The following is a 27508-nucleotide window of genomic DNA, read 5'->3' as shown; positions in this document are numbered from 1 at the left end:
GCAAAACTCGATGATAAATAACTAGTATCACCCAGTGATGAGTTCATGACTGCACATTTGTTCTTGATTTATTCTTACCAGTTAATGTGTAATAACGAGCATCAATACTAACATGAAGTAAAGTAATGGTCAGCGCAGCTAAGAAAAGAGCAAATTCCACTTGGATGGCACCAAGGTGCTTGTGTCCATTTGGTAAAGAACTCTATGACCTTATAATATGCTCACTAATATCCAACTAGGCCAAAGTGGAAGCAATGTGCAGAGAGGATTTGTTTGCTGATGATTTAGGATTTTTTATTTTGGAGCCATCGCAAAAATCCAGGTAAAACTAAGTGTTTGCAATGTCCAAAAGGGAAGGATGGTGTTGACTGTGTGAATGATACTGAGGAGACCATGAGGACGGGTGCAGTGGTGGTTCTGGTGGTCCATAGTAGTTGCAGTAGTGTTTGTCAGTCACCTCTTAAAGGGAACCTGACAGATCCCAAATCCCACCCCATCAGTCTGTATGGACATCCCTGAGGGCAGGAAACATCATCATCAGCCCTCCCGAGATCTTGCTCATGCATCATTGTGACTTATTCCCGGCACATGAGCAGTGAAACATGGTGTACTTGTCCAGTCTGTAATAAATCCTGGGCACGTATAACTTGCTTCACTGCGCATGCGCCGAGACTAGGACAACAGTGACGCAGGGAGGCCTGCTGCTGCTGAAGATGATCCCTCTCCAAAGGGATGTCGGTCAAGACTGATGAGGTGGAACTCGGACGCAGCAAGTCTCGCTTCAGTTCACAACGTCTCCACCTCCTTGATTCCAAAGTTCTCATTTCCAGAAGTGGTGATTAAACTGGATGTTTGGCAATTTGAGGCAACGAGGACATGAAGAGCAGAACAGTCAAGCACTCCTCGGTCAGGTACACCTGGTGACTCAGATGGGAAGGCACAAAGTGACTTTTTTTAGGTGAAAACTTTCAGTTTTTTCCAGATTCTGAGACCCCACATAGTTAAATCCTAATGTTCTGTCTCCCTGCAGCCACCACTAGGTGGAGCATACTGTCTACTGCATTCCCATTGAGCTCAGTAATAACCCAGTATGCAGTAAGCTCCTGAGCTCCCCCTAGTGGTGGCTGCAGGTAGCTAGAATGTTATCTTGATATCATCTCTGTATCTATTGAGAAATGAATCACAGAATGCCGGACCTTAAAATGACATGGGTTAAAGGTTACCGTCATGGTTACCGTCTTGGACAGGTGTTGCGCCCATTTCTGGAGGAAGGCAACCATGTGTTTGTTTGTTTTTTCATTTTCTTTACCTTTAAGGAGTTCCATTCACTACTTGTTTCCAAGGAGAAGACGCTGCAAGCCACTATGAAATGAATTCCAACAGGAGGAGCCCTGCTTTATAAAGTGAATGGGGTCATTTCTACCATGTACAACGCCTGCTGTCCGTTGCCTTCATCACATTCCCTGCACTCTGTTCCCGTTCTAATTTTGGAGCGGAGGACACAATGACTCCCACAAGGTCAGACAGGACTCCTGGAGATTGTGAAGCAGTCGGGGCTCTTAACCACTGAGCTCCAGAGGTGCAGTGAGTTGCATTATTGCAGCTTTACATGGAGACTGAGCGTGTTACGCAGCGTGTCACCTTTATCACACTGAGAGGGATGACTTGTCACCTGATGTGTGACATGGGCGGCAGGGACGCTTAGTCCTGGCAGGTTTCAGGTGTTTATTTACCCCGCTCAGTGCTTGGCTTTTAACCTCCCTCACTTTATTCCAGGGGGGAGCTGTGGATATAAATGCGGGGAGAGATTGGCTGGCACAAAGGCTATTATAACCGCTCACCACCAGCTGCACAGCGTGACGGAGGCTGCAGGACGGGTGACAGCCTGAAACACAGCGGCAGATGGCGGAATTCATCGCTGGAGCTCTGGGAGGTACGCTGCCTGTGAATGAATGATATCATGCGCATGCATTGGTGTATAATAGGCGCGTACAGTGTCAGTTATCTGCCGTATTGCCTCGCGGACAGTCTTCTCTGTCCTCCATCTTCTCAAAGGCATGACATACTATAGACACAGGGTCAGTTATAATTATGGGTCGACAAGTGGTTAATATCAGCCGTCTGCCATTTCTATAATAGAAGCCATATAAATTAGCATTTTTATTACTATTTCTGCTGATATTAATATTACTACCCTAGAGCTAGGTTCACATCAGCGGCGCTTTCCGTTTTCGGAAACTATTATTATTATGACTATTATTAGAGGTGTATCTCTAGGCAGGGATCAGCAACCTTCGGCACACCAGCTGTGGTGAAACTACAACTCCCAGCATGCACACTTGCTAAGCTGTTTTCCAAACTCCCATAGAATTTATTGGAGCATGTTGGGAGTTGTAGTTTCACCACATCTGGGGTGCCGAAGGTCGCTGACCCCTGCTCTAGGGAGTGCCGAATTAGCTTGTCCTGGACCCTTATGCCTGAGGGGGTCCAAAGGCTCCTCTGCCATACAAGCAGACACAGTATTATACACGTTACATAGTATCGAGGGCTTGTTGCAGATTTTGCATGAACAGGGGCCCAGCTATAGGGGGTGCAGAGGTAGCAGTCGCTACCGGGGCCCAGGAGCCTGAGGGGGCCCAAAGACCCTTGTGGCACATAAGAAGACACCGGTATTATAGAAAGTGCATGCTGCTCCAGTTACACCTCTGGCTGGAGGGAAGGGGTTAGGTCAAGAATTTGGCAGCACGAAGGCTATGTGCTTCCCTGCCCCTGACCACAAAGCACTGAGGGAAGGGGGCCCCGGCTGAACTCTTGCACCAGGGCCCCTAAGCTTTTAGCTACGCCCCTGCCCATGAATATTACTAGTAATTACTGTCATTCTCTTACATGACCATTCCCCTGTCCTTGCTTCTAATGATGATACTGCAATTAGTAACTATGATCACAAAATATCATTACCCTCATTCATTCACCCTGCAAACTAGTGGTCTCCAACCTGTCGCCCCCCCCAGCTGTTGGGAGACAACCCCCCGCATCCCTTTCCACCTGCCCCCCTGGAAAGGACCCTGGTCTGCCCTGGCGTTCGGCTGTTCATTTTACATGAATACAATGAGATGAATCCTGGAGGGGGCGCTGTTCCTGCGACCTTCTTATGTCCGGCAGCAGGCATTAGCGCATTACGCCAGCGGTGGCCACGGTCCAGCACGGGGAAGCGGATTGCAATAATCTTCCTGATGTCACAGAGTTAGAAAGTCCATTCATGGTCCTAGACAAGGCAGGTCTCCGGGTCTGTGCAATGTATATTGGAGTATAACTATAGCAGGGAAGCTCAACCTGCGGCCCTCAAGGCTGTTGCAAAACTACAACTCCCACCATGCCCTGCTGATAGCTGTAGGCTTTCTGGTCATGCTGGGAGTTGCAGTTTTGCAACAGCTGGAGGGCTGCAGATTGGGCATCCCTGACCTATAGCATTGCAAGGGACCAATCAATAGACCGTGTAGGTGAATCACTTATATCATGTCTTCTGTGTTTGTAATGTAGGGGCGTGTGGAGTGATGGTCGGGTACCCCCTGGATACCGTGAAGGTTGGTACAGTGCCATGTTTCCTCTATGTATGTTTAGTAGTTGGATTTCTGTTTTACTTCTTCTGGATCAACGTGTCCATACAGTATACTGTGCCGTTTTACGTGTCCGTTGCATGTACAGTATGGCACGATCAGTTTATTGTCATGGGTACCTTCTAAAAGACTGGTTATAGATCTGTTATAGGATGATAACCCCCAATTACACCCCACTACCACCCTCCCCCGGCATGTTTTGCATCTGTCACCAAGCTAATACCATTCAATACTTGCAGGTGCGAATTCAGACTCAGACAAACTACACCGGAATATGGCACTGCATCTCTTCTACTTACAAAGTGGAGAAAGTAAGTGAACCCCCTCCCCCTCCGGCCGTATATATTCAGCTCGCCACCCCATAATTTCATTTGCACCCCACTTATTACATTCATCTTCCATAGGTGTCTGGATTCTTCAAAGGGATGTCAATGCCAATGTCCACCGTGTCCGTCAGCTCATCGATTGTTTTTGGGGTGTATAGGAACTGCCTGTACAATCTGTGCAAACTGAAATACGGGACGCCAAACGCCAAACCGTCCAAACTGGATATCTTCCTATCTGGCTATGCAGCTGGAGGAATACAGGTACGTCGAGCCTATCATAAAAAAAAAAAAAAGGATTAATGTTTCAAAGTAACAATATGTTCTGCAACTAAGAAATAATGATACAAAAATACAAAATATTTAGCAATGGGGCGTGGTTTATGAATGGGAGGGGCTTAGCAATCCAATGGCTTGTACAGTCGTGGCCAAAAGTTTTGAGAATGACACAAATATTAGTTTTCACAAAGTTTGCTGCTAAACTGCTTTTATATCTTTGTTTCAGTTGTTTCTGTGATGTAGTGAAATATAATTACACGCACTTCATATGTTTCAAAGGCTTTTATCGACAATTACATGACATTTATGCAGAGTCAGTATTTGCAGTGTTGGCCCTTCTTTTTCAGGACCTCTGCAATCCGACTGGGCATGCTCTCAATCAACTTCTGGGCCAATTCCTGACTGATAGCAACCCATTCTTTCATAATCACTTCTTGGAGTTTGTCAGAATTAGTGGGTTTCTGTTTGTCCACCCGCCTCTTGAGGATTGACCACAAGTTCTCAATGGGATTAAGATCTGGGGAGTTTCCAGGCCATGGACCCAAAATGTCAACGTTTTGGTCCCCGAGCCACTTAGTTATCACTTTTGCCTTATGGCACGGTGCTCCATCGTGCTGGAAAATGCATTGTTCTTCACCAAACTGTCGTTGGATTGTTGGGAGAAGTTGCTGTTGGAGGGTGTTTTGGTGCCATTCTTTATTCATGGCTGTGTTTTTGGGCAAAATTGTGAGTGAGCCCACTCCCTTGGATGAGAAGCAACCCCACACATGAATGGTCTCAGGATGCTTTACTGTTGGCATGACACAGGACTGATGGTAGCGCTCACCTTTTCTTCTCCGGACAAGCCTTTCTCCAGATGCCCCAAACAATCGGAAAGAGGCTTCTTCGGAGAATATGACTTTGCCCCAGTCCTCAGCCGTCCATTCACCAGACTTTCTGCAGAAGATCAATCTGTCCCTGATGTTTTTTTTGGAGAGAAGTGGCTTCTTTGCTGCCCTTCTTGACACCAGGCCATCTTCCAAAAGTCTTCGCCTCACTGTGCGTGCAGATGCGCTCACACCTGCCTGCTGCCATTCCTGAGCAAGCTCTGCACTGGTGGCACTCCGATCCCGCAGCTGAATCCTCTTTAGGAGACGATCCTGGCGCTTGCTGGACTTTCTTGGACGCCCTGAAGCCTTCTTAACAAGAATTGAACCTCTTTCCTTGAAGTACTTGATGATCCTATAAATTGTTGATTGAGGTGCAATCTTAGTAGCCACAATATCCTTGCCTGTGAAGCCATTTTTATGCAACGCAATGATGGCTGCACGCGTTTCTTTGCAGGTCACCATGGTTAACAATGGAAGAACAATGATTTCAAGCATCACCCTCCTTTTAACACGTCAAGTCTGGCATTTTAACCCAATCAGCCTGACATAATGATCTCCAGCCTTGTGCTCGTCAACATTCTCACCTGAGTTAACAAGACGATTACTGAAATGATCTCAGCAGGTCCTTTAATGACAGCAATGAAATGCAGTAGAGATTAAGTTAAATTTCATGGCAAAGAAGGACTATGCAATTCATCTGATCACTCTTCATAACATTCTGGAGTATATGCAAATTGCTATTATAAAAACTTAAGCAGCAACTTTTCCAATTTCCAATATTTATGTAATTCTCAAAACTTTTGGCCACGACTGTATAACCTCCAAACTTCATAACTTAAAGGAACTGTCCACTTTGGACAACTTATTTTCATATGTGGTGCCCGCTCTGTACCATCTAGAGCAGGGACGCTCAACCTGCGGCCCTCCAGCTGTTGTAAAACGACAACTCCCATCATGCCCTCCTGTAGGCTGTCTGGGCATGCTGGGAGTTGTAGTTTTGCAACAGCTGGAGGGCCGCAGATTGGGCATCTCTGATCTAGAGAGACACCTAAAATTAGGAGGATTTGTCCAAAAGTACATTAATTGTATGTTAATGAAGCTTATTCACTTTTTATTATACTCTGAATTCCATCTCTGCTTGCTGTCAGTGTCTCATTCATTGTTAAAATATACACAGAAGTGCAGCTCGTTACATTGTTTCAAACCCTCCATTGTAACGACCCGTACATCTGTGTGAGACGGACATGATCAAGAAGGGTTTTCAGTTTCTGGATGTGAACGTTTCTCTTAACTCACAGCAAGCAGAGGTCATTAGAAGGCGAAGAATCAAATGACATCCAGTATGGTAGAAAGTTACAGGACTGTTACAGCGTCCTCTGGACTTTGTTACATTTTAACTTTTGCTGTTTGTAGGTCTTGGTGTCATCGCCTGCAGACATGGCGAAGGTTCGGCTCCAGACGCAGGTGTCTGCTGACTATAGCCAAGGAGGAAGGGTTCCTTGGGTTATATAAAGGCTGCTTCGCTCTTATGTTCAGAGACTGCCATTCGTTTGCTACTTACTTCCTCTCGTACGCCGTCTTCCGAGAATGGTTTGTGCCGCTGCAGCAAAGTCATTCGGGTATGTAACTGAGATATACCCCTAATTACCATCTCCTGACACGTCGCATCCAAGGTCATTCTTTAATAAGAACTCGTTGGGGTGTGATCTGATGTTATTATAAAATATTACAAACAGTGGAGCAATCATGGCAGAGGTCCAAGCAATGCTGCCATACAGTCCCCAAATAATACCGTCATACATTGCCCAAACTATACAGTCACGCATTGCCTAAATACCACCACCCTACAGTGCACAAATAATAAAACCACACAGTGCCTAAACAATGTCACCACACAGTGCCTAAAAATAATATTGCCCTAAAAATGGACCGCAAAAAATGGAACGGTCGTGTGCATGAGGCCTATGTAAGAGGAGGGGTAAAAAATTAAAGCAGTGACCAAACTGCCTGTTCTCGCTCCCATCTGTGCTGGTTTTCTACCTGACCCCTGCAATATCCTATTCCCACGAGAGGGAGGTTCAGGGGTATTCATGGGTGAGCATGGCTCAGATGTTCCTGTGCGGGAGAGCAGGGATCATTGGCTGTAACCCTATCTGCCTGAACCGTGAGGAATGGAAAACTACAGCCTGTTCTCCATTGTACTTCATGTCCTAGGACAGGGATACCCAACCTGCGGCCCTCCAGCCGTTGCAAAACTACAACTCCCAGCATGCCTGGACAGCCTACAGCTATTAGGGCATGCTAGGAGTTGTAGTTTTGCAACAGCTGGAGGGCCACATGTTGAGCATCTCTGTCCTAGAAGAATCAGCCGTTCTGAAGACAGCAGGGCGTCCCTAATGTATCCTGTGCAATGCTACAAGTAGGGAGATCGTCCCCGTCTGTATTATAGCAGAATGAGAACTTACACGTGACAACTACTGATGGCCACTGCTGTGTCTGTATGGGCTGCCCCTCACCCACCTTGTAAATATTCATGATCAGGTAATATCGGACAGAAAATGGTAGCAACTGGCAAAAACAAGGTAAAAACTTCCATGGGCCCCTGGGGCTCAGCACTGAATTGCTTAACCCTGCTTGTTGAGACAATGTCATAGTGACTACCTGTAGCCACCACTAGAGGGAGCTCACTGCAGACAAAGGTATACAACTCCCACTGGGTTCAGTACCAGCTGTATAAATCTATATGCCATGAGCTCCCCCTAGTGGTGGCTAAAGGCTGATCAAGTCAGAAAAGTTGGCAAGGAACCTATGTCTATGTGCCAAACCCTCAGCAAGTTTTTCTCTACTTTTGGAGGTTAACAGGAATGTTACCATTCACTGACAGAAAGCAGAGATCTTGAAAATGATGATGAATTGAGAAACAACGTATGCTTGCAAAAGTTGCAGAAGTTATTGTTAAGCATTCTCCCAGCCCCCCGCCCCTAAAATTGTATATTAATCTCTTCCCATCTTACCTTCCAGAATTATTGGGCATCCTCCTGGCCGGTGGCCTTGCCGGGGTGGTGGCATGGGGCATTGCCACGCCTATGGATGTGATTAAGTCTCGGCTGCAGGTAGATGGCGTCACACAGCGGAGGTACCGAGGGGTCGTCCACTGCATCACTGACAGCGTGCGGCAGGAGGGGGTCACGGTCCTCTTTAAGGGATTGTCGCTGAACTGCCTCAGAGCCTTCCCCGTCAATATGGTGGTCTTCCTCACCTATGAAGCCATACTAAAGCAAATCAAACCTTTCTCCACGTGAGGAGCCTCTGTGGACGGACGCTGCTACCAAAGCCCAAAATAGTGGCCCAAAAGACTTCATGGTCTCATGGATGGTCAGCTGGGACGAGCCATGGACTGCAGGCACTAATGACCACACCAGTAATTAATTATAAGGCTTGAGGGGTGTCAGCACCTTCCAAGCAGGGATCAATACTGGAGAGGTCCTTGGACTTTCTGTAGGTGGCGGAGATTTCCCTGGACATCTAGAAGATTTTTTAGGCTTAAAGACAACAATTTATAAAGGGGAGGAGGAGGAGGAGGAGGAGGAGTAGGATATCTTCTCTGCTCTATTGACCTTGTTGTTCATAACCACAATGAGACTTTTTCCATTTAGTCACAGCAGGGTAGGTCACTCTGGCAGCTGCCACTAGAGGGAGCTCACTGCACACAGATTTATACTACTCCCATTAAGTTCAATATTTACAGTATAAATCTATATGCCAAGAGCTCCCCCTAGTGGTGGCTGCAGAATGTTAGTTAAACCAAGAAGGTCCTATAGATATAATATGAACGATGCACCTCTGGGTGGACAGGGTGTAACTATCATGTGCCGCGGTGTCCCCTAGGCATCAGTGCTCATGTGTGACGACTGCCTCTGCACTCCTCTATGTAATGTGGGGGACTTCAAGGGGCTTATTGATTTTAGTGATAGGACCCTGTAATTTGTGTGATTGGGGACAACCCTCTTTGTGTATATGAGTAAATAACACTGTCACCCCTGTAATATTCAGAGCCGTTACTGTATATTAAATGTATATATTGTATAGTGTGAGAGTATGAATATTTAGTCATCACTTTTATCATATATGGACACATAAAGTCTGACTATATCACAATTATACAGATACTGTATATAACAGCAATTAGCACATCGGTAGCGGGCACACTGTGGGCAGTAAAGGATCAGGCACACTGTGGGCAGTGAGGATCAGGCACACTGTGGGCAGTGAGGATCAGGCACACTGTGGGCAGTGAGGAGTGGGCACACTGTGGGCAGTGAGGATCGGGCACACTGTGGGCAGTGAGGATCGGGCACACTGTGGGCAGTGAGGATCGGGCACACTGTGGGCAGTGAGGAGTGGGCACACTGTGGGCAGTGAGGATCGGGCACACTGTGGGCAGTGAGGATCGGCACACTGTGGGCAGTGAGGAGTGGGCACACTGTGGGCAGTGAGGAGTGGGCACACTGTGGGCAGTGAGGATCAGGCACACTGTGGGCAGTGAGGATCGGGCACACTGTGGGCAGTGAGGAGTGGGCACACTGTGGGCAGTGAGGAGTGGACACACTGTGGGTAGTTTGGATATACCAAGAGTTTTAGTCAGTATGGACGGTTCTGATTTTACGTATTCAATGGGAGCAATGGTCAAACAGAGCCCCCATTACAGTGCCCGCTGTGCTACCCAGAACTGAAGGGCTTGGCCTTTGCTTATCCCCTCACCCGCTTTCCATGACCCTTGGTACAATTCCTCACTATTAAATAACACTGCAGTTCCTCTGGTGAAAGAATGACATTAAATTAAGAAAATAGATAATAGATACAAGAAACAAAAAGCATCAGCAGCTCAGCTAATGTGTAGTTGGGTGCGATTCCTCCTGAACTTTAGGCAAAAGTCCACAAACGATATCTAAAAAAGCAAATGATGAGGCAGCCCTCCAGAGTAGGTGAAGGGTGTCAGACCAGTCCGCGACTGGGGGAATAAACGGGTCTGACACCCTTCACCTACTCTGGAGGGCTGCCTCATCATTTGCTTAGATAGATAGATAGATAGATAGATAGATAGATAGATAGATAGATAGATAGATAGATAGATAATAGATAGATAGATAGATAGATAGATAGATAGATAGATAATAGATAGATAGATAGATAGATAGATAGATGGATGGATAGATAGATAGGAGACAGATAGGAGATAGATAATAGATAGATAATAGATAGATAGATGATAGATAGATAGATAGATAGATAGATAATAGATAGATAGATAGATAGATAATAGATAGATAGATAGATAGATAATAGATAGATAGATAGATAGATAGATAATAGATAGATAGATAGATAGATAGATAGATAGATAATAGATAGATAATAGATAGATAATAGATAGATAGATAGATAGATAGATAGATAGATAGATAGATAGATAGATAGATAGATAGATAATAGATAGATAATAGATAGATAGATAGATAGATAGATAGATAATAGATAGATAATAGATAGATAGATAGATAATAGATAGATAATAGATAGATAGATAGATAGATAGATAATAGATAGATAATAGATAGATAGATAGATAGATAGATAGATAATAGATAGATAGATAATAGATAGATAGATAGATAGATAGATAGATAGATAGATAGATAATAAATAGATAGATAGATAATAGATAGATAGATAGATAGATAGATAATAGATAGATAGATAGATGATAGATAGGAGATAGATAGATAGATGATAGATAGTTGGCAGCCTGTAGCTGGTGAAGGGAGTCCTGGGTGCTGAGCTGGCTCGGTGGGTATATGAGTTTGCTGTCACTGGTAAAAGGGAATATTTATCAGAGTTGTAGAGAGGGACGGTTTTTGGCTTTCGGGCTGAGGGTGGCGGTATTTCTGAAACTGCGCAGTGTGAGCTGTACTCCTGCTGCTATGGTGAGTGGTCAAATGGCGCCATTGTGAATAAATGACGCGGAAGCTGCGGAGCACCACGTGCCATTGATGTGAGAGGTGATCGTTGGCTATGAAGGTGCAGGAGGGTGGACCAATGCTACAGGACAGCAACTCACCACCAAAATGACCCAGGGGGCACCAGACGTGTGCATAAAACAGCAGTTCAGTGAACCTTACTGCGTACGGGGCTCCGGAGCAGACGGATGGTCCCTGCACCTCTGCTAACCAAGTTGGATCGGCAGGAAAGGCCTCGTTTTTGCGGCAGTATCGGAATCGGACCTCCTTTGATTGGTACAGGGCTGTCTTCTCCGATGAGTCACGGATGGACGTTGGCGTGTCGGGAGAGAAACATCAGAGAGGGAACGCCCTGCAGCCATTGCTGGGAGAACACAAGCCGGTGGGGGCAGCGTTATGGTCTTGGCGTTCTCTGGGCCACTCATCCATGTGGAAGGCGCTCTCCACCGATCTGTGTATGAATCCATCCATGCAGATCACGTACACCCATACATGCTGATTGTCTCCTCTGAAGCGGATGGCATCTTCCAGCAAGACAATGCGACGTGTCACACGGCTAGAAATGTCCGACGTTGGTTGGAAGAGCGTGACCGAGACTTCCAAATTCTACCCTGACCGCTAATTCCCCAGACTTGAGCCCAGTTGAGCATTTATGGGACCACCTCGATGGTTGTGTTGGCTCCCCCAGCAGCTGCAGGAACTACACTGCACCACTCCGATGGCCGTCCACGTAATACAAGGATGGACTGATTCCAGAACGGAAACCCCACTTTTAGAGCGTCTCTCCTTTCTGACTCACAGATGCGGGTCCTCCTGGGCAGGGAACTCCTCCTATGAGGTTACATACACTAATAGGACATGTGGCCGTGGTTGTCTTTTAAAAATAAAATGAAAATAAATAAATAAATAAAATAAAATGAAAATAAATAAATAAAAAGAAAACAAATATATAGAACAAGCCTCCAGAGATATCACCGGGAGCCTGGATGCTGCCAGAACTGACAATATTCTGGACTATGAAAAGCAACAAAAAGTAAATAAATAAAAACATATATATAAACCCCCTCCCCCCCCCCCCCACACCTCAGGGACGACTGCACTAAATTTTGCGCTTCCTCAGGAACTTCTTTCTAATATTACAGATGAGGAGATCGTTAGTTACATCGTACTTATTGTCGCCCTTTTTACGGTTCATGCACGCGGCCGTAAGTGTTTTGCAGTCTGCAAATCGCGGATCCGCAAAACACAGATCTCGGCCGAGTGCATGAAACTTAGTTTTTTCCCCACTCCTGTAGAAAAGTCCTATCCTTGGACAAGAATAGGACATGTTCTATCTTTTACACGGTGTGCTGTCCTTATCTTTTGCAGCCCTATTGAAATGAATGGGTCCGCGTCTGATCTGCCTAAATTGCGGATCGGGTGCAGACCTCCACTATGGCCGTGTGAATGAGGCCTTAAATTGGGGTTACAGGGCGACCTGGGGAGAAACAGGAGCCGTGCGACCAAGGATCTCAGTGTAGCTATAGAGATGAATGGAGCGGAAAAAAATTGCAAAAGATCCCTCGGGGTCGGATTGGAAACTTGCAAGTCGCACATTTCTGTGGCTACACTGCAGTCCTTGGTCACGTGGCACCTGTCCGTCCCCAGATCGCCGTGTAACCCCCGTCCTTATGTATCACCCCATCACATGGCTGAATCATTGTCCCAGTGCTCGGATCAGACACAAATATGGGGCCTCTACAAAGTGTCGCTCCGGGCGAAAGCTATACATGTACAGTAATCTGACGCATCTTTATAAACTACTCCAGTGGTCTCCTTCCATGTGGTGAGCTTACACTTAAAGGGGCTGTCCAGGAGTAGAAAAACGTGGCTGCTTTCTTCCAAAAACAGCGCCCCCCCTGTCCCTGGGTCAAGTCTGGTACCGCAGTCAACAGAGCTGAGATGCAATATGGCAGTCAACCTGCGGACAGGCGTGGCGCTGTTTTTGGAAGCGAGCAGCCATGTTTTTTCTAATTCTGGACAACCCCTTTAAGAGTTTTTGACATTGTGTTAAAGGGGTTTTCCGAGAGCATAAACTGATGCAGATCAGTGGGGGGTCCGACTCCCGGGCCCTTGCACATCTGCAGTCACAGGCACCGTGCAGATAGGGATGCGGAGAAGAGCTGTGGCCCCGCTGATGAGCGGTGGTCCAAGATGCGGCCTCATGCACACGAACGTATTTTCTTTCTGTGTCCGTTCCGTTTTTTTTTTTTGCGAACCATATACGGAACCATTCTTTTTAACGGGTCTGCAAAAAAACACAAAAGTTACTCTGTGTGCATTCCGTATCCAGATGTCCGTATTTCCGTTCCTCAAAAAAACAGAACATAGCCTATTATTGTCCGCATTAGGCTACTTTCACACTAGCGTTTTCAATTCCGCTATTGAGATCCGTCATAGGGTCTCAATAGCGAAAGAAAACGCTTCGGTTTTGTTCCCATTCATTGTCAATGGGGACAAAACTGAACTGAACGAAACGGAGCGCTCCAGAATGCATTCCGTTCCGTTTAGTTGCGTCCCCATCGCGGACAGAATAACGCTGCGGATGTGGTGCGGAGCAAGACGGATCCGTCCAGACACACAATGTAAGTCAATGAGGACGAATCCGTTTTCTCTGACACAATAGAAAACGTATCCATCCCCATTTGCTTTCAGTGGGGTTGCATTATTGTAACAGAAGCGTTTTTTGCAGATCCATGACGGATCCGCAAAAAACGCTAATGTGAAAGTAGCCTAATAGACAAGGATATTAGGGGCCAGCTGTTCCATTCTGCAAAATACGGAATGCACACGGACGTCATCCGTATTTTTTGCTGACCACAAAATACATAGGTTCGTGTGCATGAGCCCTTACAGCTATTGCAGTGACCTCAAGTGTTCCCAGGTGTAATACCCCAGCCTACCAGGGAGGGCGCTGCCATGTCAGGCTCCCTCAGCCGCAGTGCGCCGCTCTGGACCCGGCTGTCAGGGGCGTGTCCTCTCGTTTTCCTGCCAGCTCTCCTCCCCCGGCGGCCATGGCCCTTCCCGGCATTCCCTATGAGCAGCGGCTTCTCATCATGGCGGACCCGCGGGAGAAGGCGCTGCAGGACTACAGGAAGAAGCTGCTGGAGCACAAGGAGATAGACGGGCGCCTGAAGGAGTGTGAGTGGCGGGGGGCGAGAGCTGGGGCCCGGCCGGCGGGGGCTGGAGGCGCCCGGGAGCTCGTTTATCGCTCCAGACCTCCCCGGCCTCATAGTCGCTTTGTCATGCCGGCCTGCAGCGGCCGCTCCGGGGATGGGGGTAGTACCGTAGGCCTCCGGAGCTGTCAGCGGCCGGCACGTCTCATCTCTGGAGCCCCACACGGGGGGGACGGGGCAGGACCGCCCGGAGAGAGGCTTTATATCCGGGGAAGCCTGAGGACGGCGCCCCGGGCTGGAGATGTCAGCTGCCCCCCTCCCCCCACACATCCCCTGTATATAAGATCTGTCACCTGTATTACACCCCTGTATAGGACAATGTGCACAGCTCCTAGGTTATTACACCCCCCGTATATAATACACATATCACCATGCAGAATATATATCTCCTGTATATAATATACACATCCCTGCATAGAATGCATCACCTGTGTATAATATCTGTATTATACCTCTGTATATAATATACACATCCCTGCATAGAATATATCATCTGTATTATTAAACCCCCCATATATAATACACATATCACCTATTTTATACCCCTGGTATATAATATATATCACCTGTATTACACCCCTGTATAGAATATGCATAGCACCTATGTTATTAACCCCCACATATATAATACACATATCCCCTATGGAGAATATATATATCACCTGTATATAATATACACATCCCTGCATAGAATATATCGTCTGTTATTAAACCCCTCCATATATACTATACACATCACCTGTATATAATGTTATCTGTATTATACCCCTGTATATAATATACACATTGCCTATATTATTAAACCCCCCCATATATAATATATCACCTGTATTGTAACCCTGTATATAATGTACACATCTCCTATGTCCTTAACCCCACCATAAATAATATACACATCACCTGTTTTAACCCTTTGCTGTAGTATACCCTTCTGGATTTTTTAGATGTTACCTGATCCTTCTTGGCCAAGTAGAAGCAGATACTGAGGGTCTTCTCGGGGGGCTCGGGCTACTTGTGTCCTATTGAGGAGCTGTTCTCTGGGTGCATATTCTGACACTCGTTCTTTTCGATGGCACATCTTAACATGGGATCTGTACACTGACCGATACCGCAGCATGTCAGGCATTCGCATGGATAATAATTCCTTCCCGATCTTTGGAATACTCCAGCAGCATGAGGTGTCTGCTGATAACCTAATATCAGAGGGCTTCTCCAGTTGGTCCGATCCTTATTCCTCCACTGTCCTGTTTTATTAGCCCCTCCCCCACTAACGAGTGCGATTGCTTAGTAATTACTAGTTAAGCCGTTACTTATCTTGACTTCTAAGTGATCTTCTTCTTCTCTATTTTTCAGTAAGGGAGCAATTAAAGGAACTTACTAAGCAGTATGAGAAATCCGAAAACGACCTCAAGGCGCTGCAGAGCGTGGGGCAGGTAAGGCTATGCCGCCATATGTATGACGTGGCTTCGGTGTGTTTTTTGCAGCTTCCGTTTCCTTTTCTTCTGTAGTGCTCGCATGTTCCGTGGAGCGGTACAGAGCTTGTAGTCACATCAGTCTAATCTTATGTGAGACGCTCCCCATGTCCGTTAATGGAGCGGTGGTCACTTCCGTGTACACCGCCGCTCCATTCACACTCTCGCCCCCCTTATTTCCTATTAGGATTTCCTATTAAAAATAATTATCACCTATTTAAAGGATGTGTACTTCTGTAACCATGGAAACGCATTGACATAGAAGCTGTGTGCACAATAGCAATATTTTTAATGAAGACGGTTGGCAAATTTTCTTACAAAAATGGTTGCAAAATTATTCTTGCCATTTAGAGGAGCTTCTGTTCTGAGAAGGGTTTCTCTGGAATGAAACGCAGAGGGGCGATCCTCAGGTTAGGTCATCAGCGCCTGATGGGGGTGGTCAGACGTCCGGCTGCCCTATCGATCAGCTGTTTAAAGGAGCCACGTGACTACAATGAGCGCTGCCGCCTCCTCTCAGTGTATCCGGCACAGCGCCCTGCGTTGTAGAAGTGCCTGTTACTTCATCCATGTGGTCAAGGCACCTGACGTCCCAGGAATGGGCTGCAGCTCTCCTCTAAGTGCTACGGTCCCTTCCAACAGATGGTTGTTGGGGGTTGCTGCTAGTAGGACCACCACCAATCAAATATTAATGACCTAACCTGAGGAGAGGTCATCGGTATTTAAAGAGTCTGTCACCACCAGCGACCATCCCGCTTCCTCTTCTTTTGACCCCTAAATAGGTTTTTATGATTATAGTAATGAGGAATAAAAGAGCCCAAACTACTTAAAGGAGTCCAGCTGTGCTCCCCACCTCCTAGCCTGACCACCTTATGTCCCCATGATGCCCCTTCAGATCTCGCGCAGGCACATTTCACCTTTACGTGTACACCTGCGCCGTCTGTGAGTGTCCTGGACTGGAACTTGTTTCATTGTAGAAGTTCTCGTCCCAATTTGAAGCCCAAATCTTCCTCCTTTGACTGACCTTATGAAAAAAATATCTTGTTTTCTGATTCCTGTGTGATTAATCTATGCCTTCTGTATATTCAGATTGTTGGGGAGGTTCTCAAGCAGCTGACAGAAGAGAAATGTAAGTATGTAAGAGCCTTCAGAAGAGAAGCTTTCCTCCTCTAGATCCTTTTTGGGGATCAGTTTAAGGCCTCCTGAACGTGTGCGCTCCGTGGCCGTATTGCGGACCGCATTTGCGGATCGGCAATACACTGGCACCGTTCCAAGTGCATACCGCATCACGGATGTGGACCCATTCCTTTCAATGGGTCTGCAAATCTGGAGATGCGGAACGGAAGCACTACAGGGTGCTTCCGTGGGGTTTCGTCCCGTACTTCCGTTCCGCAAAAATATAGAACATGTCCTATCTTTTTGAGGAACGGCCGGATCGAGGACCCATTAAAGTGAATGGGTCCGCGATCCGCTGCCCCAAGGTGGGTGTTCGTGCATTGCGGGACGCACACGTTTGTGTGCAGGAGGCCTAATAGGTTACAGGGTTTTTATTACAGTTTTATTATTTTTCTTTACCTTTCGTACCATTTTTTTTTTTCTAAAGAGACAAACTTATCTGTGGCCATCATGAGAATCTGCTGCAGAAGTGACCAGTATGGCGGCAGATGCAGAAATGTGTACAAAATGTAGAGACTTCCGCAGTCCCGTTAACTTTAGGTTTATATTTGCCTTTATGATTTTCAGATATTAAATGTGACTGTGACTTTTTTACTTTCAGTCATCGTCAAAGCTACAAACGGGCCAAGATATGTAGTCGGTTGTCGTCGACAGGTAAGTCTCTGTTTAACTGTTAATTGTATTAATACCCTTGTTAGTCTTTCTCCTACCCCTCCCTCCCCCTCATTACATTCACTGTGGCCCCCATGGTCTCGTGTGAGTCGTTGTAATGCCGCAGTTCACATGACTTGCAGGCAACCAGATGTCGCCTTGGAGCCTAAGGGCTCATTCACACAGTATGAATGGGTCCACATCTGTTTCCGCAATTTTGCGCAACAGTTGCGGTCTCATTCATTTCAATAGGGCCGCAAAAGATGCGGACAGCACACTGGGCGGCATCCGTGTTTTGCAGGTCCGCAAGTTGCTGACTGCAAAACATGGCGCAGTTGTGTGAATGCGCCCTAAAGGTGGATTTACACTGCCCGATAATCAAGCAGATCGTTTCTGCAAACGCTCCGTTCCCGACAATCTGTCTGCGTAAATGTGCTGTTAATAACCGGATGAACAAGCGAAACGCTCAATTATCGGGTGATCCTGTCGTTCTTGCAGGCACATCAATCATTTGTGTCATTGTGCGGTCTAAACAGCGATCTGCCCAGAAACGATGGTTCTGTATGGGGACAGAGGCTCGCTATAGCGATCCCTTGTCTTCATACAGTAAGGGGGGTTCATGTAAGTGCAGCGGTCTCCTTCACTGAACGAGCAGCTGACTGTCGAAGGAACGCTTCCTTCCCAACAATTGGAGCGTCTAAACTCGCCTCAGGACTGTTTTGGTTCTTGTCTTATCCACTAAAATTGTTGAGCACCTGAAAGCCGCAGGCGATCTAACCTTTTGTGTTTTATCTAAATCCAGCTGGACAAAAGTAAACTGAAACCGGGAACAAGAGTCGCATTAGACATGACAACGCTCACGATTATGCGGTAAGCTTAGAAGCCAGTGTCTTGTATAGTGTCATGGAGCTGAGGGGATTCCCGAATTGGTGCACCTCCCCCTCTTCTGTTAAAGCCCCATTTACATGGGCTGGTGATTGGGAGAATAAACCTCCATGAACCTTTCTTTCCAATTATTGCACCATGTAAGCGACCGGCCGTCAAATGAGAACATGTTTGCCATTAAAATCATTGTTTGGTGACGTACAGCCGCGATGATTGCTTCATGTAAATGTATGGAGTGACTTAATATATCCTCAATCTGCAACTGTAGAAGGCCCCTTAGCAGTGGGACTCTGGGTGTGCACGGACCTGTGCACTATGATTGTGCAATAGCACCTACAGGTGGTTTATTTTCAGTGGGATCCATATGATGTGAACAGCTTAGTATCAGGAATCCCCTTCCCCTCTTTATCAGGTGCCCTCTAGAGAATGTAGCAGAGAGAGGTTGTCCAAAGGGCTCCCCTTAAATTCTGTTTGTTTGTTTTTTTTTCGGTTTCCACTTATTCTTCCCCTTGTAACTCCTGTCCCTAGCTATTTGCCACGAGAGGTGGACCCTCTTGTGTATAATATGTCTCATGAGGACCCCGGAGATGTGTCCTATTCAGAAATCGGAGGTCTTTCCGAGCAGATCAGAGAGCTCAGGGAGGTGGGTATAAATTCTTATTTTACTGTGAATAGCAGACATTGCTTGGAGAATATACATTTATTGATTATGAACCTTTAAATTGACCAGGTCATTGAGCTTCCCCTCACCAATCCAGAGCTGTTCCAGCGTGTAGGAATAATCCCCCCCAAAGGCTGCTTGCTTTATGGCCCCCCAGGTATGTCTACATCTAATGTCGTTTCACGGATTCTGGAGTATTTGCACGTCTCTGGAATAGATTTACAGTAGATTAGATCATTTTAATTTTCTTCATTCGGCACAGGCGCACTGAGAGAAGAACGCTCGCTTCCTCAGCACTCCCTCAGTGCGCCTGCGCCGATGACGTCACCTCTAAACCCGAAAGAGAAGACGTCATCGGCGCAGGCGCACTGAGGGAGTGCTGAGGAAGCGAGCGTCCTTCTCTCAGTGTGCCTGCGCCGAATGAAGACACGTAAGGCGCAGGCGCGGGATTTGAAATGCTGACGGGGCCAGCCGGAGGAGGAGAGTGCTCGCTGGCCCTGTCAATCAACAGGAGGAGGGGGCGTTTTTTTGCGGCGGCTACCAGCAAGTAGACGCCCTACTTGCTGGTAGTGAAGTCATTTGCATATTTTAAAAGCTCGATTTTTCAATGAAACGAAGCCACAGAACAAGGTAAGAGCCCTATATAGGGAATAGTCGTCCAATAAGGATTTTAATATGCCCAAAAATGACAAATGAGTTTTGGGGGTGACAGAAGTGCTTTAAGGTGGATTGATATCTTAGACGGGTAAGGCTACTTTCACACTCGCGTTTGGTGTGGATCCGTCATGGATCTGCACAGACTGATCCGTTCAGATAGTACAACAGTCTGCATCAGTTCAGAATGGATCCGTTTGTATTCTGTTTAACATAGCCAAAACGGATCTGTTTTGAACACCATTGAAAGCCAATGGAGGACGGATCTGTTTTCTATTGTGCCAGATTGTGTCATGGAGAACAGATCCATCCCCATTGACTTACATTGTGTGTCAGGACAGATCCGTTTGGCTCAGTTTCGTCAGACGGACACCAAAACGCTGCAAGCAACGTTTCGGTGTTCGCCTCCAAAGCGGAATGAAGACTGATCGGAGGCAAACTGATGCATTCTGAGCGGATCCTTTTCCATTCAGAATGCATTAGGGCAAAACTGATCCGTTTTGGTCCGCTTGGGAGAGCCGTGAACGGATCTCACAAACAAAGCCAAAACACCAGTGTTAAAGTAGCCTGACTCACCCCAGGACCCGACTCTGAGTCAGAATAAAGAACCAGCCTGCAAAAGCAACTTCTGGTCTCCATGTAATACTACATTTCCTGTGTATCAGCTGCTACAGGGGTAATATCTAGCTGACCGCAGCTTCCCGTAGCGCTGTGCCAAAAGCCAGTTCCATGGTGGTACAATTCTTCTACGTTTTATCATGTATCTCTATGTTGAGTGAAGACAAGGGAATTTTGACCTCTGCATTAAAGGGCTTCTGTCAGCCCACTAAACCGTTTTTTTTTTTTTGCTTAATAATAACCCCTACACTGCGATTTATCCATACATAAGTAAAATAAGAATTTTGGTTCAGTAGAATTTGCTAAAACCCTATTTTTATAATATGTAAATTACCTTGCTACCAGCAAGTAGGGCGGCTACTTGCTGGTAGCAGCCGCATCCTCCGATGGTAATGACGCCCCCTCCGCATTGTGATTGACAGGGCCAGCGGACGGGATCTTTCTCCGCTTGCCCTGTCAATCAACAAGCAGAGGGGGCGTCATTACCATCGGAGGATGCGGCTGCTACCAGCAAGTAGCCGCCCTACTTGCTGGTAGCAAGGTAATTTACATATTATAAAAATAGGGTTTTAGCAAATTCTACTGAACCAAAATTCTTATTTTACTTATGTATGGATATATCGCAGTGTAGGGGTTATTATTAAGCAAAAAAAAAAAAAAACGGTTTAGTGGGCTGACAGAAGCCCTTTAAACCCACAAAGCATGCAATAAGATTCCCAGCTATTTCTGAAATCATTCTCTCCTATTGCTTTCTGCCCCAGGTACTGGAAAAACACTCCTGGCTCGGGCGGTTGCAAGTCAGCTGGATTGCAATTTCTTGAAGGTATGTAACATTCTTGGTCTAGTACCAGATCATCTTTGAAAGGGTTGTCTGGCCTTGGAGTTGACCCCTATCGTGTGGACCTGTCCCCCTGAACATAAAGAAGCAGACTCAGCTGCCCACGGTCTCACCACTGCTCTGGTCCCGTGATTGCTGCAGCCAGTCACCGGCCTCAGTGGTCACATCGGCTTGAACAGTACCTGACCGCTGAGGCCTGTGATTGGCCCCAGCAGTGGCAGGACTCCAGGCAGGCAAGTCTGCTTTTTTATTTTATGTATAGGGGCACGGATCCAGACTATAGTGGTTTTCAGCTTCAAGCACAGACAACCCCTTTAAGATATGCATCTAATATTCGTGTTCATTCTGCTTGGTATAATTACCACAGAATCCAGTGTGGCTGACGACACGTCACTGTACCATACTAACTGTATGTTCTACCCTTTAGGTCGTATCTAGTTCTATTGTAGATAAATACATTGGTGAAAGTGCCCGGCTGATTAGAGAAATGTTCAACTACGCCAGGGACCACCAGCCATGTATTATCTTTATGGATGAAATTGATGCCATAGGTAAGAAACCTGGGTTTCCAGGCTGTTAAAGGGACTGAAGAGTATTTAGGGCAAATACATATTTATTTTTTTTGCATGTTTTAATTTTTTGGAGTTGTAGTCCTTAGTGGGCATCTCGCTCGGTGATGTCTATTTACCTTTAGTAGGGCTCGTCCTGATAACGTGAGCTCTGGCCATACCACATTTGGCTTGTACTGCAGACATTTATATAAATGAACCACTGATGTGCTTGCCTTTTAAGTATGGTATCTCTGGTCCCATGCCCCACACCCAATCGATAGTTTTTCTTTTGGTAAGCTCATATCCTGAATTGCTCTGTTCTGGTACTGTCACTAGGTGGTCGGCGGTTTTCCGAGGGCACTTCAGCTGACCGTGAGATTCAGAGAACTCTAATGGAGGTATGCCATTCTAAACCTGGGTGGCCTGAAGGAGGAGGGGGCTCTCATGGTGCTGTAATCCACAGGGTATTTGACACACTTTATTTTTGCCAGTTGTTGAATCAAATGGACGGGTTTGACACCCTGCACAGAGTGAAAATGATCATGGCCACCAACAGACCAGACACATTGGACCCGGCATTGTTGCGCCCGGGTAGACTTGACCGTAAAATTCGTAAGTATTTTTTTATTTATTTATTTTTTTCACCCTTCTGTGTCAAATTAATTTATTTACTAATTCATGGTATCTTTTGTAGATATTGAACTTCCCAATGAGCAAGCCAGGCTAGATATTCTGAAGATTCACGCAGGTCCCATTACTAAGCATGGAGAAATAGGTAAATGTAGCTTTGTGCTAGCTGATTCATAAAGGGCTTATCCAGTTCTTAAAACTGATGACCTCTCCTTTGGCTAGATTGGTGGCGATCCATTTGTCTGCACCTGTACTAGTAAGGTGTCTTAAAGGGTCCCTCTCATGGTTTACACTGCTCCATACAGCACCGCTCAGTAGCATCCGTGTCTGGTATCGCAGTCCGCTGCAGCTTAATCCCATCCAAGCGAACAGGACTGAGCTGTAATACCAAGCCCAGCCGCTACTACAAGTACAGAGCGGGGTAAACGGTAAAGGGGTCCCTTCAAACAGCTGTTCTGTGGGTTTGCAGAGAGCCTACCTTCCTCTGAATCTTATATTGATAGGTGGGCAACATGTGGCAGTCCAGCTGTTGTGAAACTACAACTCCCAGCATGCATACTTGCTCTGCTTCTCAGAACTCTCATAGAAATAAATGGGGCATACTGGGAATTGTAGTTTGCCACAGGTTGCCCTCCCCAAGCACAGCTCTGCCTAAGGGGGGGAGGCTATCAGTTTTAAACAACTGGAAAACCGCAGAAACTCTGACAAGCTTTTAATTTTAGTAAAATGACCTGTTCTTACGATTGTTCTTGTACAGTTATTTACATTGTGTTGGAGCAGATGGATTTACAGTATTTTCTTGTAGATTATGAAGCCATTGTGAAGCTCTCAGATGGATTTAATGGCGCGGATTTGAGGAATGTCTGTACTGAAGCTGGTAAGGAGTAGTGTTTGTTTTTAAGTTCAGCGTACAAGGTTCGGGTTATCTAAAACTTCCGTTATCGATTCCGCTACCACAGACCATAACTTATATGGTCCGTGATGGCGGAATGCATAATAGAATTCTTAGATAACCCGAACCTTGTACGCCGAACTTGAAACACAAAGTTTGCTCATCCCTAGTATCGGGTACTCTACTGTCACATTATTGTACATTGAAGGATGCTGTGAAAGCATCTACCAAGCTATACGAGTGATCTATAATATAAGCTCTGCATCTCCTTCATAGCCAGAGTGAAATTATGAAATACAATCTCCTGCAGTCACCACTAGGGGGGAGCGTGTTGATGATCAGTTTATACAGCATCCATTAAAGGATTATTTCCATATTAACATGCATGATGGCATAAATGTTCAATAGGTGCAAATCCCCAAAGACTGGCCCCTAACTCAAAAATGGAGGTTTCCTCTTCCGCCACTCAGATGGGAGGATTGACGGTACATGCACAGCGCTTTATGATCATTATGGAAATTGCTAACTAAGCACACTCAGCTATTTTTGGAATTCCCATAGAAGACAATGGTAGCTGTAACTCATGTGTGGCCACCTCTCTGTTACCAACAGAATAATATGGGGCCCCGTAAGGTATGCCATATGTCCAGATGGGAATACACTTTATATTAAGGGCATATCAAAAGGATATGCTACTAAAGGGCTTCTCCCGTGACTTCGGACATCGTATAGTACATGACAATATCTTTCTAACTAAGCTAGAACCAGCCCTGGACCTCACATGGATCCAGAGATCTCCCCATTCATTGCTTTTGCTAGATTTATATCAAGCTGAGCGCTCAAGGGGTGTGTCTTTTCTTCTGAAGCTCAGGGGCGTGTCCATGCTCTCCCTATCACAGCTCAGGGGCGTGTCCATGCTCTCCCTATCACATCTCAGGAGGCAGTTGTAGGATGAAACTGAGCATGTGCGGCCATCTCAGTGAGCAGGACAAATAAATAAGAAAAACAAACAAACAGCAGGTGGCGATATACAGGTGCATTTGATCAAATAGCTCAGTGGCTATGCTAAATTTTTAACTACGTGCAATTACAAAAGTATTCAGATCTAGGTGCTGGTTTGAAAACTGTAGAATATTTTATTGTGGGACAACCCCTTTAATGCCCTATCTGAAGAACGGGACCCTGCTGTGGATGGAGCGCATGCTGTTCATGCTCGGCGTCCTCTCCACTGCTGTGGGATTTACAAGCGCCTGTCTAGGTTAAGGAGTCCTATAGTAGCGAATAGAGAAAGAAATGCATGCGCAGCGTGCTCTCCATTCACTCCATTGAGGTAGGAGCGAGTCCCAGAGTTGGTCCAAAATTCTTCAAGGGTCTCTAGGACCATGTGTGGCCCTTATTCCTCTCTGACTGGTTAGTAAAACTTATACTTTACAGGACATTTTAATTAAAATTTAATAATGTCAGGAGAACACACACAATTAAAATTCCTCAGGATCTGGAGTGGGGTTATACTTTCAAGTACATTCGCTTCCACCACTGTACAGTCTGTTCTGGAGGTGCCTGATGCTTCTCAGGTATCCCTCCTACCTCTGCTTCTCTGTCTAGCTTCACTTGCACTGTCTCTCAGCTGTACATTTAGCTGTGTGCGTCTCTAGTCTATTCCCTTTCTCCCAGATCTTGAACTAAAAACTGGCTACTGCTTCCCTACATGTTTCGCCGTTCCACGGCGTCTTCAGGAGAATTGCAGTTGTCTGGACTTGGGGGCGGGTCCCGGCCCTTTAAATAAGGGCCACAGATGGTCCTCGAGACCCTTGAAGAATTTTGGATTTAAATAATAATGTGGTCACCTCCTGAGAGACCTATATGTATGTTGGTCGTATGATACCAGAGTTGGTCCCGCACCTATTGGACATTAACAGTATACCATAACTATCCCAAATGGGAATACCCCTTTAAAGGTGTCCACAGGAACAAACCTCATGGGGCAAGATGAGCATTGCATCGGAAGGCTGGTGATGTACAGCTTCGCACATTGCTACGTTTTCACTGCTGTGTTCTGTCTTCTGTCACAGGGATGTTTGCCATTCGGGCAGATCATGATTTTGTCGTCCAAGAGGATTTCATGAAAGCGGTCAGAAAAGTTGCCGATTCCAAGAAGCTGGAGTCCAAATTAGATTATAAGCCTGTCTAATGTAAAGAGACTGCATGGGTGATCTGTGGCTTATGTTAGAGGGCCTGATCCTCTGGGGTATGGTTGTCTATTAAAAGTACATACAACATCGTCAGAATTTAGTAGTTCGATAATTTCTGCTACATTAAGGGGGTCTGTAATGCACTCGGCAGTTTCTGCATTGCAAAGAATATCCTTGCTGTCCGATCATGGCAGTAAAGTTGGGAGAAAGAAACCACATAGCAGAATTTAAGAGCTTTACTGTGTTTCGTAAAATATTTTATATCAATTGACTTTTCTCTTTTCTTTCCAAGGTGAATAAACCATGTTTAAATGTAATGTCGTCCTTAATAGTGTGAGCATTGAAGGGGTAAGACTTCATATTATTTAAAGGACTTGTCATGTAAATAAAACTTAAAGGGGTTAACTATTGCTGGTCCATTCTCCAGATTGTTTGGGGTCTGACACTGCACCCCCTGTCAAAGCTGCCTCCTCACAACTTCTGACGTCGCACGGCCTTTCTACAGCTCAGTCCCATTCAAGTGCATGGGATTAAGCTGCACTAACGAGCATAGCCACTGCATAATGTACGGTGCTGCTGTCCCTTCTGACAACTGATTGGCAGGAGTGCTGAGAGTCAGACCCCAAAAGTCAGATATTGATGACCTATTCTGGTTTCATGGGGTTGATACTGCTGATGGGTGCTTTTTAATGGGGGTATTCTAGTTGTTAACAAGTAGTCTCCTTTCCACAGGATAGGGAATGAATATTAGGTCAGTGGGGATCCTGCTGCCCATTACAAGAACAGGGACCTCCGAGCCCCTCACTTCCCCTAAAATGAATGGAGTGGCAGATTGAACATGCGTACTGCTGCGCCCTTCATCTCTACAGGAGTTCTCGACACGGAGTACAACCCTAGGCCGTTTCTGGAAGACACATACAGAAGACTGGAGTGGCAGTGTGCATGCTCACCCGGCCGCTCTGCTCATTCTGAGGGATCCGTGTTCTTGTGATTGGGGGGTCCCAGCGCTAGGCTCCCCACCGATCCCTTATCCACTGTGGATAGGGCATAACTTGTAACAACTAAGATCCTCCTTTAAGTGCGAGGTGTTTCTTGTGTGCAGCTCAGGCTGAAGAAGATGTGGAGTATCTTGTCATTTGTGTAAATAAAAGCAATTTTACGCTTGCGTCACCGGACTATGGAGATTACACACAATGCAGTTTTATCCAATTATTCTGTTAAGTTTCCTAACTTCGGGCACTTTCACACTTGTGGCAGAGCGATCCGGCAAGCAGCTCCGTCTCCAGAACTGCCTTCCGGATCAGGCAATCTACATGCAAACGGACAGCGTTTGTAGACTGATCCGGATGCGCTGCATACCTTTCACATGACTGCCCTACACATATGCTACCCCTTCTTCTACCCCATACATGTTAAATGGTTTGGCCGGTCCTGGCACCATTAATCTGATGTGTATGTTAAGCAAGTAATATATGCAAAGTGAATATGGATTCAAAAGGGATGGGGAATAAAGGGAGCATTGATTGACGCGTCACCTTCCTGCTGCATCCACTGCTCAAAAAAATTGCACTGATGGGTAAGTTGGTCAACACAACATATTGGCTTTGGGTTTTCTGCTGCAAAATTGCATTAATAAAATCCACAGTGGTTTCTAGTAGCAGTAAAGTGACTGAGATATAAAGGAGGAGAAGGAAACTTCCCTGAAGATTTGCATTTTCTGAACCATGAGCAGAGGTGCGACCCCTGTGATGCTGTTCTGTGCAGCCCTCCAACCATCGAGCATGTTTGTATGTGGCTATTAACGTGTAGTTTCTACTGGTGCACTGTGTATCCATTTTTGGGACCCTCTTATATCAGGCGAACCACTGACCCCTGTTTGGTACTCTACGATGGAGACCTCTACCGATAACTCAGGTTTTAGTGTATGTTAGTTGTGAAATCACATTGAGAGAGCCATGTGTACGCCTGGTC

General features: G+C 46.1%; 2 protein-coding genes across 2 annotated transcripts; both read left to right on the top strand.

Annotated features, from left to right (window-relative positions):
* The first annotated feature begins 1603 nt into the window (after positions 1–1603).
* SLC25A47 (solute carrier family 25 member 47) lies at positions 1604–9174 on the top strand. Its single transcript, XM_040412657.1, is given in 7 exon segments — positions 1604–1933; positions 3541–3584; positions 3857–3928; positions 4022–4204; positions 6502–6551; positions 6553–6707; positions 8110–9174. Coding segments are annotated over 7 exon segments (816 nt in total). The 5' UTR covers positions 1604–1902; the 3' UTR covers positions 8391–9174.
* A 4957-nt stretch (positions 9175–14131) lies between these two features.
* PSMC6 (proteasome 26S subunit, ATPase 6) lies at positions 14132–25854 on the top strand. Its single transcript, XM_040412656.1, has 14 exons — positions 14132–14285; positions 15674–15753; positions 16879–16918; positions 17567–17619; positions 18419–18486; positions 19030–19144; positions 19232–19319; positions 21196–21257; positions 21700–21823; positions 22160–22221; positions 22315–22435; positions 22518–22598; positions 23259–23330; positions 25418–25854. The coding sequence occupies exons 1-14, from the start codon at positions 14159–14161 to the stop codon at positions 25534–25536; spliced, it is 1212 nt and encodes a 403-aa protein (XP_040268590.1). The 5' UTR covers positions 14132–14158; the 3' UTR covers positions 25537–25854.
* The last annotated feature ends 1654 nt before the right edge of the window (positions 25855–27508 follow it).

This window comes from Bufo bufo, chromosome 11 (genome assembly GCF_905171765.1).
Source record: "Bufo bufo chromosome 11, aBufBuf1.1, whole genome shotgun sequence".
Taxonomy (NCBI): Eukaryota; Metazoa; Chordata; class Amphibia; order Anura; family Bufonidae; genus Bufo; species Bufo bufo.
Note: the sequence above shows the minus strand (reverse complement) of the source record. Positions and strands in the feature narration are given on the sequence as shown.

What these genes read in the sequence shown, in the direction of transcription:
- PSMC6 (XM_040412656.1), top strand. Translation starts at nt 14,159, where the DNA reads ATGGCCCTTCCCGGCATTCCCTATGAGCAGCGGCTTCTCATCATGGCG. An exon ending in GCAGCTGACAGAAGAGAAAT is followed by an intron (nt 16,919 to 17,566) that starts GTAAGTATGTAA and finishes TTTTACTTTCAG; the next exon opens with TCATCGTCAAAGCTACAAAC. An exon ending in GGATGAAATTGATGCCATAG is followed by an intron (nt 21,824 to 22,159) that starts GTAAGAAACCTG and finishes TACTGTCACTAG; the next exon opens with GTGGTCGGCGGTTTTCCGAG.